The 18,553-nt window shown below is 39.8% G+C and overlaps 1 protein-coding gene across 1 annotated transcript; it reads right to left on the bottom strand.

Annotated features, from left to right (window-relative positions):
- Nucleotides 1–246: 246 nt before the first annotated feature.
- On the bottom strand, nucleotides 247–17,523 carry gins4 (GINS complex subunit 4 (Sld5 homolog)). The gene is made up of 7 exons (XM_067412990.1): nucleotides 17,220–17,523; nucleotides 14,164–14,250; nucleotides 12,830–12,943; nucleotides 11,855–11,952; nucleotides 10,611–10,699; nucleotides 6,165–6,255; nucleotides 247–807 (listed from the first exon to the last, which is right to left on the bottom strand). The coding sequence occupies exons 1-7, from the start codon at nucleotides 17,304–17,306 to the stop codon at nucleotides 711–713; spliced, it is 663 nt and encodes a 220-aa protein (XP_067269091.1). The 5' UTR covers nucleotides 17,307–17,523; the 3' UTR covers nucleotides 247–710.
- Between the last annotated feature and the right edge of the window lie 1,030 nt (nucleotides 17,524–18,553).

The following is an 18,553-nucleotide window of genomic DNA, read 5'->3' as shown; positions in this document are numbered from 1 at the left end:
GCAGAAGAAACACACAAATAAAACTTTACTTTTTTTACTTTTTCACAAAAAAAAGTTTAACTCCAAGTATGTCACTGTAAACTGAGGAAGGATTAAAACATATTTGCTTTTTAATATACCATAAATAGTTTAGAAACTTGAAAAGTTAAAGAAATATGTCATAAGTCACATCATTCTAGCTGATAGCAGTAATATGATAACAAAACCACATGCAGAAGACACAAACAAAACTATGATGGACCAATATAGAAACATAAATAATGTACTTTTATTCTAGCACTTCAGCAAATCCCCAGTGATCATTTAAATGACCAGATACAGAACATCGACACCAACAACTTCCCACTTACAGAGAAAACCACAGTTTCCGCTTCAGGAGCGTCAGCGTTCACTACTAGTAATGTGATGAAATATTGCAGATAGGTTGCAATAACCAGAGTTCATTTAGACTGTCTTAGGCCAAGAGTACATGCACACAACTGTGTTTTGAACATATGCATGTCACAATACATTGAAGAATGTTTGTTCTTACAGATAGTAATAATCCATTTTGCTTTTAAGGCAGTTTCATGACAGCCATTTTAAACGCTAAATGCTTTTAGGCTCAGACACAGGGCCATGCTCTGGATCTGTGTGGTGCCTACGGATGTTCATCCATGAAAGGCTGGAGTTCCCGATGACCTTCATTCGGTTCCCGAGGCTCTCCAGGTTTAAATAAGTTGCACTGCACCGCTAGCCACTAGAGGCGCTATAGTACGGTAACGCATCAGGTGCTGCGAACCTTCGTCCAAGTCCACAACGTACTCCCTGAGAGAGACAACAGCAAAGAAATACTGCTTAACAATGCTTTTATGAGTTCACTTATGCTTTATGATCTCAACCAAATCTTAAAATAAAATAAAGAAATGCTGCCCCCAATAGGAGACTGTGCAATGTTTATAAGAAAACACATCAAGGACTTCAAAGCCATTTTATCCATTATCATTCAGTTGTGTTTGGTTATAAGACAAAAGCTCTGATCCAAAAACTTTTGATTGTTGCACATAATCCAGTCATGCCAATGGGAATCCATGCAACTGGGAGTTTTGTGTGAGGATGAAAGATTTCCACATGCAGGTTTCTCAACAAGTTCAGGAGGTTCAAGATGGTCATGCAAATAAAACTGCTTTGTTCTGTGTGATTGCAAATTAACTAGGCTGTAACCACATTACTGAATTATCAATTAGTGATCTATCAATATGGATTTTCAACAGATGGATTCTGAAAATGTTACCTTTGGTCCCCCAATCCTGAAATATCGCCACTGACAGATGAAAACCTTACATGTCCAAAAGTCACTAACTTCCAGGAAATTAAATAAACACTATTTTTAAAATAATTAAACAGTTTAATTAAAGTTGTATTGTGACTTTATATGGTCAGACACTTGCATGTGTCATTATATTAACGTCAAGCAAATACCAGACGTATTGTTTTGTCTGTGAGAGTAAGAGCATTGCATTACGTTTTTTATTAACTTACAGGCTAAAGTTTACTGTAGCTATATGTGGGCACTCAGTTGTGCTGTCATTTGACCAATATCACATTTTATAAAAGACGAAGTGCTTCGCACAGGCTATTTAAGGCTGTATTGGCTATGATTCGATGCCAAATGCTAGGCTAAGACACTCCTCCGCTCCTCAAATCCACTAAACATGATCCTTTATATATAGTTTCTTGAATTAAAGGTGCACTATGCAACTTTCCGTCCACTGGAGGGCGCCTATTCAAAACAAATGCGTAGTTTGATGACGCAAAGTGTGAGCGCAGCATCTTGGGAGATGTGATCTTCACCTCACAGCCGGTGGAAAATAGGACTCGAGCAGAAATCACGTTCATGCATGTGGTTATTAACGTTACTGTAGTGTGAAGCAGAGCAGGACCGAGTGTTATGGACCTGAGCACAGCTGCTGGAGCGAATGTTAAACAAATACCCGCCTCGCGAATACCGGGACTTTTATTATAACGGGACGGGACACAGTCGCCGGGCACCTGCACTGATCCGCTCTTCCGGTTATGATTTTGAGGTAATGTAGCTCTGTTTATCATATTAGATAAATTTAAGTGTGTTTAAAATGATGTTATGACTTTACTCCGTGCGTTCACTTGTTCACACTACTAAGAGTAAAGCGCTCCTGCCAAACAAAAGCCGAAACCGAGGGTAACGCAGATATGACGCAATTGACAGGCGACTCCCTCAAACGCAATGCTGACACGTCCCGGTCCTCAGTTAAAATAGCAATTTTCTCACAATTTACAAATAGTTGGAAACATTTGGGATATTGTAGGTACTCAATTGAACAAAATATATAACACCGGCCTAGTGGTTTTTTGATATTTTACTGCATAAATACTACATAGTGCACCTTTAAGAAAACACAGCACTTAGTTAAACATCAGTTCTTTATTGTGAATAACTGCATTGCAAACAAGCAGAGATGCTGCAAACTGCATGCAGCGCTTCATTCACGGTGGAGAGAGGGTGGATTTATGGGGTTTGAATGACAGTTTGTAGTCTGGTCTTACCAGACTCTCGTACATTTAATTTGTACAGTCTGGCCACTCTCCATTGACAAGCGTTTACTTCGCGAAGGCGGGTTCTCTGTTGAGGTTTAAAACTATTGGACCTGCCCTGAGCCACTCTGGATCTGCCATAACCAGTCGCTAACGTTTGGTCGTGATGTATGTCATGTGCCCTTCACCTGTTTCACACAAATCCGACAACATAAATGTGCACTTGTGCAGGCCACCTCAGTGATAAAACCTAAAACTTGTGCATTCGGATTGTGATTTATTCACGCCACGGTGAAGGGGAGAGTTTTGTGATCGGGAACGTGCCGCTCATGTGGTCCGTAACATGATTGTGTGCTGTAAAAAAAAAATGTCATATGCTTGGCATGATAATAAATGCTGCTATAAATAACAGACCAGTTCAAATGTTTAAGTGCTTTTATTTAAATTTGTTTGAGCGGTGATGAAATATATTGCTCTTCTAAATACTTGCGAGCATTTTAAAGAAATAAAAGTACAAAAATGATTATAAACAGTGTATTTTGAAGTGATATATTCAGAAAAATTCAGAGAAGTGGATTTGGACAGTTATTACATCACCACACAACCTCTGTTTGTCAAAAGCAGTCGGTAACTTGGCCGGGGATTTTTACGCGGGTGGTGGGAAACGGACGGCAATAAAAATCACTGACTAGCCCTTGTAACTTAAATGATGGCAATACCTTACGACTCCACGAGAAACAGTTACCGTCCGTATAGAGCTTCAGCCAACTCCTTTACCACTAACAGAGCGAGCTGGAAAATCAAACTTTTCCCGAATTCACCCTGCTGGGGAGCAGGGCCACCAACAAACCTCAGCAAAGATTGTTATTGCTCTGGCTTTAACTTCTGGATATTCAGCAGCAGTGCCACAACGGACTGAATGGTTTTTTTCGCATCTTTCTCCGCCGCCATTACTGAACTACAATTCAAACTAACCTGCTCTAAAGTCAATAGCACAGTTTTTTGTGTTATTTAAAGGAGGTGTTAGTAATATGAGCCTATAATCGGTGCAAAACGGGTGTACACTCTGCTTATTACACACACAGCGATGTGCAGCAGCACACACACAAGTTTAAATATGAAAAATAAAGGATTCCTCTCTGGAGAAGCGTTAAGTCTTTCCTCATGTAAATAGTGAGATGAGTGATTTTTTTATTGCATGTTATGCCAAAAACACACCCATGAATCACTTCTGGACCGATTTCAAAACAAAAATAAGAACGGTTATGAATCAGTTTATCGATTCAGGATTCGGATCACCAAAGTCACGTGATTTCAACTGTTTGACACGCGCTCCGAATTATAAATCGATATGCTGATTAATAACGGTTCAAAACTTTGTTTTGAAATTGGCTCATCACTATATGTCATTATTTAGTTTTTTTGTGCACAAAAACTATTCTTGTCGCTTCATAAAATGATTGTCGAGCCGCTGTAGTGAGATGGGCTTTGTAACGACGTCTTTAGTGCCTTTATGGGTCTGAGAGAGGAAATGACATTGGTGTCAATGAAGGCCTTTCTGAGCCATCGGATTTCAACACTAATATCTTCATCTGTGTGAGAAGATGAACGGAGGTCTGACGGGTGTTGAACGACATGGGGGTTCGATATTTCATTTTTGGGTGAACTAACCCTTTAACCCCCCAGAGCTGTATGGATATCTTATATGATGTATGGATGAACATTTTTGGGCTTCAAAAATCTCAGTTACCATTCATTCCCATTATAAAGCTTGGAAGAGCCAGGATATTATTCACATAACTCAGATTGTGTTTGTCTAAAAAAAAGAATGTTTTATATATATATATATATATATATAGGGAGTGCAGAATTATTAGGCAAACCATGTTCTCAATGAACACAAAAAACTCATTAATATCAAAGCTGAATATTTTTGGAAGTTTTAGTTTTTAGTTTTATTTTAGGGGGATATCTGTGTGTGCAGGTGACTATTACTGTGCATAATTATTAGGCAACTTAACAAAAAACAAATTTATACCCATTTCAATTATTTATTTTTACCAGTGAAACCAATATAACATCTCAACATTCACAAATATACATTTCTGACATTCAAAAACCAAACAAAAACAAATCAGTGACCAATATAGCCACCTTTCTTTGCAAGGACACTCAAAAGCCTGCCATCCATGGATTCTGTCAGTGTTTTGATCTGTTCACCATCAACATTGCGTGCAGCAGCAACCACAGCCTCCCAGACACTGTTCAGAGAGGTGTACTGTTTTCCCTCCTTGTAAATCGCACATTTGATGATGGACCACAGGTTCTCAATGGGGTTCAGATCAGGTGAACAAGGAGGCCATATCATTAGATTTTCTTCTTTTATACCCTTTCTTGCCCTTTCTTCTTTTATACCTTTTCTTTCTTCTTTTATACCCTTTCTTGCCACTTTCTTGTGGAGTACTTGGACGCGTGTGATGGAGCATTGTCCTGCATGAAAATCATGTTTTTCTTGAAGGATGCAGACTTCTTCCTGTACCACTGCTTGAAGAAGGTGTCTTCCAGAAACTGGCAGTAGGACTGGGAGTTGAGCTTGACTCAATCCTCAACCCGAAAAGGCCCCACAAGCTCATCTTTGATGATACCAGCCCAATCCAGTACTCCACCTCCACCTTGCTGGCGTCTGAGTCGGACTGGAGCTCTCTGCCCTTTACCAATCCAGTCACGGGCCCATCCATCTGGCCCATCAAGACTCACTCTCATTTCATCAGTCCATAAAACCTTAGAAAAATCAGTCTTGAGATATTTCTTGGCCCAGTCTTGACGTTTCAGCTTGTGTGTCTTGTTCAGTGGTGGTCGACTTTCTGCCTTTCTTACCTTGGCCATGTCTCTGAGTATTGCACACCTTGTGCTTTTGGGCACTCCAGTGATGTTGCAGCTCTGAAATATGGCCAAACTGGTGGCAAGTGGCATCTTGGCAGCTGCACGCTTGACTTTTCTCAGTTCACGGGCAGTTATTTTGCGCCTTGGTTTTTCCACACGCTTCTTGCGACCCTGTTGACTATTTTGAATGAAACGCTTGATTGTTCGATGATCACGCTTCAGAAGCTTGGCTATTTTAAGACTGCTGCATCCCTCTGCAATATATCTCACTATTTTTGACTTTTCTGAGCCTGTCAAGTCCTTCTTTTGACCCATTTTGCCAAAGGAAAGGAAGTTGCCTAATAATTATGCACACCTGATATAGGGTGTTGATGTCATTAGACCACACCCCTTCTCATTACAGAGATGCACATCACCTAATATGCTTAATTGGTAGTAGGCTTTCCAGCCTATACAGCTTGGAGTAAGACAACATGCATAAAGAGGATGATGTGGTCAAAATACTCATTTGCGCCTAATAATTCTGCACTCCCTATATATATATATATATATATATACACATACATATACACACACCTTAGGATGGGTTGAGTAAATCATGGAATGATTTCCATTTTTGGGTAACTAACCCTTTAAAAGCATTATTATTATTTTTGCATTGAGAGTGTGTCTAACATGCCATAAGTGTGTGAGTGCTTTGAGCTGAATGAAAATGCTAGTGTTGATACCTCTGCTCATCTGTCTCTGGCTCCACCAGAATATTCTCCTGCCTCTCTTTTACCCGCAGGAAAACAAACGAGTCCAGACACGGCTCAGGAACTTCAAACAAACAAACAGACACACCAATGAATCAATCACTGAAGACATCATGTGAGCTCAAACATCTGGATATACAGAACTGCACATTTACTCCAATACATAATACAGATTGATAACCGCATTTAATTTGCTGCTCAAGAAACATTTCTGATTATTATCAATGTTGAAAACAGTTGAGCTGCTTCATACTTTGTGATAGAATTCGATGAATACAAAGCTCAAAAGAACAGCATTTATTTGAAATGAACATTTATTTCAATATTTGCTTTCACTTCTAATCAATTCAATTTGATCTGTCTTTGCAGAAGATAAGAATTCATTACTTACTGACCCCAAACCTCTGACCAGTAGTGTATATGCTTTTCTGATGATTGTTTTATATGCACACACCTAAAGGATTATTAGGAACACCATACTAATACTGTGTTTGACCCCCTTTCGCCATCAGAACTGCCTCAATTCTACGTGGCATTGATTCGACAAGGTGCTGAAAGCATTCTTTAGAAATGTTGGCCCATATTGATAGGATAGCATCTTGCAGTTGATGGAGATTTGTGGGATGCACATCCAGGGCATGAAGCTCCCGTTCCAACACATCCCAAAGATGCTCTATTGGGTTGAGATCTGGTGACTGTGGGGGCCATTTTAGTACAGTCAACTCATTGTCATGTTCAAGAAACCAATTTGAAATTATTTGAGCTTTGTGACATGGTGCATTATCCTGCTGGAAGAAGCCATCAGAGGATGGGTACATGGTGGTCATAAAGGGATGGACATGGACAGTGCTCAGGTAGGCCGTGGCATTTAAACAATGCCCAATTGGCACTAAGGGGCCTAAAGTGTGCCAAGAAAACATCCCCCACACCATTACACCACCACCACCAGCCTGCACAGTGGTAATAGGGCATGATGGATCCATGTTCTCATTCAGTTTACTCCAAAGTCTGACTCTACCATCTGAATGTCTCAACAGAAATCGAGACTCATCAGACCAGGCAACATTTTTCTAGTCTTCAAATGTCCAATTTTGGTGAGCTTGTGCAAATTGTAGCCTCTGTTTCCTATTTGTAGTGGAGATGAGTGGTACCCGGTGGGGTCTTCTGCTGTTGAGCCCATCCGCCTCAAGGTTGTGTGTGTTGTGGCTTCACAAATGCTTTGTGCATACCTTGGTTGCAACGAGTGGTTATTTCAGTCAAAGTTGCTCTTCTATCAGCTTGAATCAGTCGGCCCATTCTCCTCTGACCTCTAGCATCAATAAGGTATTTCCGGCCACAGGACTGCAGCATATTGAATGTTTTTCCCTTTTCACACCATTCTTTGTAAGCCCTAGAAATGGTTGTGTGAGAAAATCAGCGGATTGTGAAATACTCAGACCGGCCCGCCTCGCACCAACAACCATGCCACGCTCAATTTGCTTAAATCCCCTTTCTTTCCCATTCTGACATTCAGTTTGGAGTTCAGGAGATTGGCTTGACCAGGAACACAGCCCTAAATGCATTGAAGCAACTGCCATGTGATTGGTTGATTAGATCATTGCATTAATGAGAAATTGAACAGGTGTTCCTAATGATACGTTAGGTGTGTGTACATGCACATCAAATAGGGTGCAAATCCAAGCTTCATTTTTTTTTTTTTTTTATGAACTGCGTAAATATGTGCACACCTTCCACACACTCTGGGCTGTTAAATTGACACAACTTTAGATGTAATCATCATATCCAGGAGTTATAAATTATATTAATTTTATGTAACTGACTAGGTCGTGGAAACATTTTTTTTCCCACTTTAAAACATAATTCAAATAATTTACTGTTAAATTATATTTATCCAAATTAATGGCAATTACAATATTAAGGAAAATTATTTGTATTATTGAATTATGATTAATATTATAATTGGAAAACAGCTTGCGGAATTTGACTTATTACAGCCTTTTGTGGCTAGTAAATGTCAAAATATAACAGCAAAATACAGTATTACATTTATATTTTAAAGCAGCACTTGGCTACTTTTGCTCTTGGGGTCCCCCTACAGTTTGGAAAAAATAATGTCCTCAACTACTGTCATAAGCTGTCATCCTACAACAGGGGATGCCATCGCGCGTGCATTTGTTGGCATGACAACCCTGATAGCCCTGAACTAGTGATGCGCGGGTCGTCTCATAACCCGCAGACCCCGTATGCCTATTTATCCCCGTATGTCTTCATCCCAGGTAACGTTACTGTCAGTGGCTTATGTTTCAGCATGTCATATGAATATAATTTCATGGGTTTTATTTTTTTCAAACGCCAAATAATCACGATGCTCACGTTAACAAGCCAGCGCCATTATAGTAGTCTATTGGTTAGCGTTTTACAGAATCTATATGATACTTCAGTTCAATGTTTGAGTGGTAGGTAATCACCGTAACAAGCAGGACAGCATCGGTCGGGCACGCCTCCTTCAGCTCACGCCAACGAGCAAACGCTGGTCACATGTTGATCCTCGTCCTGCCTTTAATCACATCACTTTTTTGTTTCCTCTTATTGCTTTCCTCCAACAAAACCTTTTGTTTCTTATTTGTCTGTGCTGCTTCGGACACGACTATATTATCAGACGAACAAAGTTGGGCTCGCACGTCCGAATTTAAGGAAGTGTGGGTGTTGGTGGAAGTGACGTATATGCCGTAAAGCAGTCGAATTTTGTTTGTTCTCGAAACCCGAAGTTTAAAAGTACGATTAAAAACGATACAGACCCCATCAGGCTATGGCACACGTGTCATTCAACCTATTGTAAGTCGATTTATCATCACAAGAGTCTTAAAAAATATATTATGAAGGTTGAAAAGTTACCTAGTGCTGCTTTAAAACATTAACTCTTTCCATGCCAGTGGTTTTAAAAAAAGTTGCCAGCCAGCGCTAGCATTTCTCATAATTTCTTGATAATCACATTATTTTACATAGGCATATGATTACATATGATATTGCTTGTTTCTGCTGCTTCTTTCCCTGTGTTTTGATCTGGAGATTCTGTTATCTTTCAGAAGATGTGTACTGTTTTAACAGTGAAAACACGTAAAGCTGGAAAATTCTGTTAATGGCGGGGAAAGATTTAAGAAAATTAAAGGGGGGGTGAAATGCTGTTTCAGGCATACTGAGCTTTTTACACTGTTAAAGACTTGGATTCCCATCCTAAACATAGACAAAGTTTCAAAAACTAATGTTGGAGGTTTGATGGAGTATTTATGTGTCAAAAATACTCCTTCCGGTTTCTCACAAGTTTCGGAGAGGTTTTTTTCGAGTATGGCTCAATTTGACGTTAATAGAACGGAAGGTCCTTGAATGGGCCGTACGGGCTCTTCTCCCGGTAGGGTGCGCGCGCGTGACTAGAGCGAGAGAGGAAATGCATGCCCATAAACACTCGCTCAGCTGCAGATCCAGTCGTCGTTATAGTCCGCGCCGCACTCCACTTTATTCCTGTGGGTGACGTCGAGCGGCTTCAACGCTTCAGCACAGCATTCCGGGAAGGCAGCGCTGCATTTGAACCGATTTGAACGCAGAAATGACGGGAAGCTTCACAACATCGCTTCAGTCGCGTCGCAAAGTGGATCTCCACTGTCACTGCTGTCAGGACTTCACCAAATCATACCAAAGAAGTGTGTTTTTGACGGAGCGGTCCCAGCGATAAAGGTTCGGTCCTGCTTTGGAAGAAACCGGTGAGTAAAACTGCTTCAAATGTCTGTGCTGTCGCTATCGTCGCGTGAGTAAACATCAGTAAACAACACGATCGCGTGCTTCGTCATTCAAATGCGCTAACGGTTAGTCCATTGTTGTTCTCTGTATAACGTTACACTAGTCTGACGTGCAAAACCGTTTTGCTTGCTACTGCTAAGGTTTAGTCGCATACAATAGTCCATAAACCGAATCATGTCCTCATAAACTGCGAGTAAACACACACAGATGTTGACAGGCCACTAAATACAGTCCATACCACAGAGACGGACGTCCTGCTGTTGCTGTTTATCCTGTTCAATTTATTTCAGCCTCAGATTTGATTCTGGATCATATCTGTATTAGCTGAGATAGCCATGGGTTTCTCCACGCTTGAGGACGTCACCGCTTTGTGCGCGATCGTCATTCTTTAGCTCCGACCCACACGATACGCCTCCAGGCACTCGTTTTTTTCCGGAAAGACTCGGTACAGCCGATATTTCTTTTATAAATATAATAAAACTAAAGACTTTTCGGAGATATGAAGGATGCAATACTACTCTATAGGAACTCAAGATTGACATGAGATTGACTGAAACTGAGTGTTTCACCCCCCCTTTAAGTAATGTTGGCTTACTGTCTATGATTCAATGAACTGTTTCTCACCGGCCTTCAGCATGTCAATGTTCTGCAGGTTTGGAGGCATGTGTTTCAGAGCCACAGCTCGCAGGTAGACCTCAGTGTTGGCCAGATACCTAAAAAAACAACACAGAAGTTCTGTGAATTACAAGACAAACCGACTGTGACAAAAATCACACAACATGTTGCCCAAACAGCCATTTTTGTAGAAAGTTAAAGGGGTGGTTGATTATGATTTGACTTTTTTAACTTTAGTTATGTTGCTGTTTGAGCATAAACAACATCTGCAAAGTTACAACGCTCAAAGTTTAAAGCAAAGGGAAATATTTTATAATATAAGAAATCACTTTTTAGGGACTACAACAAACGGCTGGTAGGGACTACATAAGCTTCCTCCTGGGTTATTGACATCACTAACCCTAAAATATACAAAACCCCCACCCCCAGGAACATGTGGAGAAGAGGAAGAGTTGCTGTAGTCGAGCACATTTGGGAGTCGCTCAAGCTGTCGTCCGTCTTTCACATTTATTGATACAGTACAAACACAAATGCAATAGCATGACATAAAGCAAGATGACAACATGAGTTATAACCGTAATTAAACTAAACTATCCCTGTTCTCTTCATCAGCAGATATTATAACCGTAATTAAACTAAACTATCCCTGTTCTCTCTTCATCAGCAGATATTATAACCATAATTAAACTAAACTATCCCTTTTCTCTCTTCATCAGCAGATATTATAACCGTAATTAAACTAAACTATCCCTGTTCTCTCTTCATCAGCAGATATTATAACCATAATTAAACTAAACTATCCCTGTTCTCTCTTCATCAGCAGATATTATAACCGTAATTAAACTAAACTATCCCTGTTCTCTCTTCATCAGCAGATATTATAACCGTAATTAAACTAAACTATCCCTGTTCTCTCTTCATCAGCAGATATTATAACCGTAATTAAACTAAACTATCCCTGTTTTCTCTTCATCAGCAGATATTATAACCGTAATTAAACTAAACTATCCCTGTTCTCTCTTCATCAGCAGATATTATAACCGTAATTAAACTAAACTATCCCTTTTCTCTCTTCATCAGCAGATATTATAACCGTAATTAAACTAAACTATCCCTTTTCTCTCTTCATAAGCAGATATTATAACCGTAATTAAACTAAACTATCCCTGTTCTCTCTTCATCAGCAGATATTATAACTGTATTTAAACTAAACTATCCCTGTTCTCTCTTCATCAGCATCAGAAAGAACTCACTCTTTAGCGAAGGCAAACTCTTCAGGCGAGAGAAACGAAGGATCTCCATCTGCACGAGACTTTTCCTTCTCCAAGACATGAGGAAAAAACTTCTCTATCTGCAGATGAGACAACAATTAAGTATATACAAGTACTTTTTTACAATTAAGTATATAATAAGTACTTACCTAAAAAACATGCCTGCAGTGTATTTTACCATTGATTCACGTCTTTTTTTAATTCTAACCTTAGGCCACTACTATTTCCATGATGCGGAAAACACGAACCTAATCATTTGATTACCACCATTTATGTCTAAACATTTTTAAATAGACAACACAGAATAAAGCAGAGCAGATCGTCAATGTCTCGTGATTTCAGCAGTGTGGATTGCGTGTCAAACTGCTGAAATCACGTGACATTGGTGATCCGAATCATTGATTGATTCACTGATTCATGACCGATTGAATCTTTATTTGAGGTTTGAGGAAGAGAAGACAATGCTGAATAAAGTCGTAGTTTTTGTTATTTTTGGACCCAAATGTATTTTGGATGCTTCAAGAGACTCTAATTAACCCACTGATGTCTCATATGGACTACTGTGATGATGTTTTTATTCCCTTTCTGGACATGGACAGTATAGTGTGCATAGACTGCATATGCTCTGGGACTAAAAGATATAATATCTTAAACTGTGTGTGAAGATGAACGGAGGTCTTAAGGGTGTGGAACGACATTAGGGTGAGGAGTTAATGACATACATTTCATTTTTGGGTGAACTAACCCTTTAAGAACCCGAGTGAGCAAGATAAAGGGGACTATAGTGAGAAAAACTCACTAGAAAGATACAATGCAAACATATACATATACAATTCTGGAAAGTACAGCAAGAAAGGTGAGAAACATTTGGAAATTAAACAATGTTTGGTAGACTTTATCCACCCCAGTTGGAAAACCCCTGAGCTAAATGACTGACTGAAGTCATTTTCAGGATACCTTCTGGAGCCTAGAGCGGAGGTAGCTGCTCAGAACGAAGCGGATGCGATCGATCTCCATGCGATGGACACTGGCCTTCACATCACCTTTCCTCACCCTCTGGAGATTTTCCTCCTGCACACGCAAATTACAAAGGCTAAATTTCATGCTATACTTCATCTAAAAATATTTTAAAGTGCAGTAAGTGATTTCTGAGAAACACAGTTGATATCTGAACTCAACCTTCCCTCCAACCCTCCGCCCCCAAAATGCACAAACAGGCAATGCAAGAGTGATGTCTTTTTATCATAACAGAAGCGAAGCACAATAAAGCTTCCCAAAAAACAACTATATATAACAAATGAATGACAAGAAAGAACTGCACTCAACAGCTTTTCTAATATTAACGTGGGTCTTAGAGCTGTTGACTGATCATAACCCTTCTTTGTGAATATCACTTAAATATATAAATAAAAAGTAAATATCCAATGATATTCCTGACCTTTTCTATAGTAATATCTCTCAGCCATCTCTTTTTCTACATTCTTTCTTCAAATCTCTCTTTTGTTCTGTCTCCTCATGAGTGGACACACCCCCTGCTGCTGATTGGCTCTCTCCTCGCCCATCATGAGTGGCCACGCCCCGTAATGCTGATTGGCTCACTCTCTATCCTCTGCCATATTGTGTGGACACACCCCCTACAGCTGATTACCTTTCTCTCCTCCCCCATTTTATGGGGACACGCCCACAACAGCTAATTGGCTAACTCCCTCTCCTCCCCAATCATGAGTGGACACGCCCCCTATCGCTGATTAACATTCTCTCCTCCCTCATATCATGGGGACACGCCCACCACAGCTAATTGGCTAACTCCCTCTCCTCCCAAATCATGAGTGGACACGCCCCCTGTCGCTGATTAACATTCTCTCCTCCCTCATATTATGGGGACACGCCCACCACAGCTAATTGGCTAACTCCCTCTCCTCGCCCCCTGCTGCTGAATGGCTAAAAGTTTGTTGTGCTGCTTGGTCAGGAATTGCTTACTGCATCTTTAAATACAATTCAAATTGTACATATTTTTTATACTTTGCACGATACATTTTTCTTGTATATCATAATTGTTATTGCACACGCTGTGTTATGTTTTCATGTTTCTTATTTTATATGGAAAATCTTTTTAAGTGAAGTTACTAAAAGCTAAGAGGAATATTGTCGTGTTTGTAAATGGTTGTAGCACACATTGTAAAAGCACTTTAATCTAAAAGCCTAATATCAAAAACAGGTCAATTTTATTTGTCAACTAACTTAATTTAGCATACAACGAATTTCATCAAACACTGAACACAGATCCATACCATGTGTGTTATCTGCTCCATCACACACTCCACCAACTCGGACTTGGTCTCCAACAGTTCTGGAGAAAACTTCTCATTAAGCCATGCCTGAAACACAGAACAACTGACACACATGAGAAAACACAGGCAGCGTCCAAAAACCTAGACAGTGACTCGCTGCCTTATGAGACAATGGCTTGTAAGGCAGCGTTTTGTGCATTAAGGCACCTCACCAAACTGATTTCGGACAGACATTTGAGGCAGTGCAACAGTTTAATGATCTACAGCAAAATAGAGAGAGCTTTGGTGTGAACTAAACACATATTTAATTACAACATTAGTAATTTATCGCTAGAAATGCATCAGAAGTGGAAAATATTGGTTAAAAACCTACATTTACACACAAACTAACCAGCAAACGCAACTTTCAGACGCCATCTTTTTTCCCAGTTTAACTGTCACTGAATGGAAAGCACAGGATTGTGGGATACCAAAGGCAGCGAAGGAGACATGTACTGCCTTCAAAAATCGATCAGATTAAGGCATTTCAGGAGACAGGAAGTGAAGCAAACATTAGATTTGGACGTTGCTTGATGCCTTCCTGCCTTCAAATGTGTCCTCCGAAGGCAGCATTTTCCACAGCCACTATTTCATTATCTCAAACGACTACATGTTGTCCTGTGTCAGCCACCGTAGCTTCTATATGTGCTTCGAAAGGCAGAGGTGAGCGGTTCCCAACCTCTCCACTAGATGCTGCTTAAATTCACATGAGTAAGGAATTAATGACAGATTTTTTATTTTTGGGTAAACTATCCCTTTAAGATAGCCTAGAAATCTAGACGCACCCTAGCAGCAAATCTAATCTGCCTGCGAGTGTCGTCTAGCAACTCTCAATACACTTCTGAGCTGGAAAAGCCAAACTCTGGTCGGGCCAATCACATTGTGTATAGAGTCTGTGGGCGGGGCTTAACACAATGACAGCCGAGTTGTGTGTGTGACTAGTAAACACAGAAACTGGATTCTTTCGAATCAGCTTTGACCGCGACTCTGGAAGACTTGGAGTTAAGCTTTTCTCTGAGTAAAGAACAAAGAACGGCACTGAAGTCATTCTTAAAAAGGGAAGATGTGTTCGGAGTTTAGCCGACCGGATACGGCGCAAGTTTAATCAGTCAGCGAGCTCTGCTTCACCTTCGTTGCTCTGGTTGGTTGTAGCGCTATCTTATCGCGTGCAGAGGGAGTTTGAAAGACAACCGTTTATCCGCCCCTCAGATTGAGCTGTCAATGGTGAGTTTCCAGAACAAACATCCGGATGTGGGTCTGGCTTGTCAGGCTACCTTTAAGGTGCAGTAAACGATTAAAAGTGAATCAGACTAAGCACTAAAACACACTTGCAACCAATCAGCAAAAAGGGGCGTGTCCACTCGGGGGTGGGGGGGCTGTGCTGCATAGCTTGTTTGTGAATTTGGGGTCGCTTACTGCACCTTTAACTCTTTCCCCGCCAGCGTTTAAAAAAAAAGTTGCCAGCCACCGCCAGGGTTTTTGACAATTTTCACCAAAATTTAATAGCCCATAGAATATTTTGTTAAATGAATATCTGAGCATGCAATATATCAAAATAAAGATCTGACCCTCTTCTTTTAAACAAAAAAATCATTTTATTCTAGCTTCATGCATTCCTTTTTTATCAACACTTGAATATGGGTAGGTTTCATAAAAAAAGCAACATTTTGAACAAAAAGCTGAGAAAATTAAATTTTTGTGAAAGACTGTTTCCAGATCAGATTCAGAGCGATGATCAAACACAGATGGAGTAGATCGAGTCCATCAACACCCCTAATGCTTACACAGTCCTGTAGCTCATCCTAGGTCCACATTTCATTCAGTAACATTAGGCAGTTTTGATTCATATGCTGTTTAATGAGGATGATCGCGTTATTTTTAATATGCATATGATTATATGCGATCGCTCGTTTCACTGCGTCTTCCTCACGTGTGTTTTGATCAGGAGATTCAGTACTCTCATTCAGAAGATGCGCAATAGCGCCCCCTAGCGTCCGACAGTCAAAACTCGGAAACTCAGAAAATTCCGTTATTGGCCTGGAAGCGTTTTCTCACAAATAACGGAAATTTCCATGTTTGGCGGGGAAAGAGTTAAAGGTGCACTATGCAACTTTCCGTCCACTAGAAGGCGCCTATTCTAAACAAAGGCGTAGTTTGATGACGCCAAGTATCTTGGGACATGTGGTCTTCACCTCACAGTCGGTGGAAAAAAGGACTCGGGCAGAAATCACGTTCATGGATGCGGTTATTAACGTTAAATGTCAAGCAGAGCAGGACCGAGTGCTGTGGAGCTGAGCACGGCCGCTGGAGTGATTGTTATAAAAACACACGGCTCGCGAGCAGCAGGACTTTTATTATGACGGGACGGGACACGCTTTTCATGATTATGACGTAATGCAGCTCTGTTGATCATATTAGATACATTTAAGAGTGTTTAAAATGATGTTCTGACGTTCCTCTGTGTGTTCGCTCGGCGCTGCTGTGACATGTTCACACTGCTAAGAGTAAAGCGCTTCTGCAGGATAAAGCTGAAGGTAACTCAGATATGACGCGATTGACAGGCGACTCGCTTAAACGCTATGCTGACACGTCCCTGTCCTTAGTTAAAATAGCAATTTTCTCACAGATTACAAATAGTTGGAATCATTTGGGATATTGTAGGTACTCAACTGAACAAAATATATAACACTGGCCTAGTGGTTTTTGGATATTTTACTGCAAAAATACTACATAGTGCACCTTTAATAAGAAAAAAGGTATGTCAGTGGGATTTCAAATTATTTATCTTACCTTTCTGACAGATCTTTTATTTTTTAAGCATTTATTTTCAGTAGTATACAAGACTTAACTTAATCATTCTGCTTCTAAAGTTAATCGAAGAATTTTTAAATATTTGTACTGGAAAACAAAAATACAAACTTTCCTGAAAACACCTTTCCGTGTGTGTGTGTGTGTGTGTGTGTGTGTGTGTGTGTGTGTGTGTGTTGCTAATTTGAGCAGGCCTAAATGTGTCTGACCTCCTCCAGTTTGGTGATGAGCTCAGCTGGGGTCAGCACGTCCTCCTGGCTCTCTTCTCCTCCACTGAGATCACTGGCGTCCGACATTGTGACTGTAACCCAACACGCCTCGATCAAAAGTGCTTGAGTTCAGTTCTGTCGTCAGAGAATCAGCTCGGCTTCTACAACACTCACACAAAAACGCCAAAAGAAATCCCAAACTTTCAGCTGTTTACATCCTCATGTGCGATCACTGCGGAAACCAGCTCTGATGGGGAATTTCGCGCCAAAATACAACAAATGACGCGCGATGATGTCACCGCGCCCTCAAGCAGGTTAAAGCGGCGCAATTCTGCGCAATGCCCAACAAAATAATAATGTCATTTGGTGTCAGAATATTTTTTGTTGTTGTTGTATACTTTATATCGTATATAGTTAACAAAATATACATTTATAATTCTAGTTCTCAATCTAAGAGATTGTGAAAATTCTGTTTTTGTGGAAGCAGTATCTTAAAGGGATAATTCACCCAAAAATACAAATTCTATCATAATTTATTCACAATCAGCCTGCATGTTTTTTTCTGCTGAACACAAGAAGATATTCTGAAGAATGTGGGTAACTGTTTATGGCCTCCATTGACTACCATAATATGAAAAAATAAAAATAAAATACTATAGATGTCAATGGGGAAAAGAAACTGTTTTGTTACCCATTTTCTTCAAAATATCCTACAAAAGAAAGAAACTCCTGCAGGATTGAAACAGCTTGAGGGTGAGTAAATGATTTTATATATGAAATATCCCTTTAAGGTAGGCTACAGTTGTACTCTGTTTTCCATTTCTTTTGTGGCATTTTTTTGATGTTTATAGCCTGATATATTTATACAGGCTAACAATAATAATAATAATAATAATAATAATAGATTTTATTTATAATGCACTTTTCATTCCGAAGAATCTCAAAGTGCAACAAAGGGATAAAAATGAAGAAAAAAAAAGAATAACAAGTAAAAATATAGAATAATACAAAAAAATCAACCAACACAGATATTTTATTTGGAAATCTTAAATGACTCTTGCATCAGTCATATTCAGCAATTCTGTAATGTGCACTTTGAGTTGCGCGTAATTTAGCCCCTATTTTGTAAATTGTATACATTGTTTTACAGCCAGGCTTCTGTCTCCACACTACTGTAACTTTCAGCCAATTTTAAGTGATTTCTTTCGGTTGCTAATGTTATTGTTTTCTAAAGAGTCGTAATTCTTATATATCAGTATTTAGTTTTTCGTATATATTTAGTATTTCGTGTATTTTCCATAGACCCTAAAAAAGATTTCCAACACACTAGTCGT

This window comes from Pseudorasbora parva, chromosome 13 (genome assembly GCF_024679245.1).
Source record: "Pseudorasbora parva isolate DD20220531a chromosome 13, ASM2467924v1, whole genome shotgun sequence".
In the NCBI taxonomy this organism is placed as follows: domain Eukaryota; kingdom Metazoa; phylum Chordata; class Actinopteri; order Cypriniformes; family Gobionidae; genus Pseudorasbora; species Pseudorasbora parva.
Note: the sequence above shows the minus strand (reverse complement) of the source record. Positions and strands in the feature narration are given on the sequence as shown.

Excerpts from the sequence above, each read along its gene's own strand:
- gins4 (XM_067412990.1), bottom strand. The coding sequence starts at position 17,306 with ATGTCGGACGCCAGTGATCTCAGTGGAGGAGAAGAGAGCCAGGAGGAC. Across the intron at positions 6,256-10,610 it reads CATTGACATGCTGAAGGCCG|TTCCTGAGCCGTGTCTGGAC; the intron begins GTGAGAAACAGT and ends GTTTGTTTGAAG. Across the intron at positions 808-6,164 it reads CCAGAGACAGATGAGCAGAG|GGAGTACGTTGTGGACTTGG; the intron begins GTATCAACACTA and ends TGTCTCTCTCAG.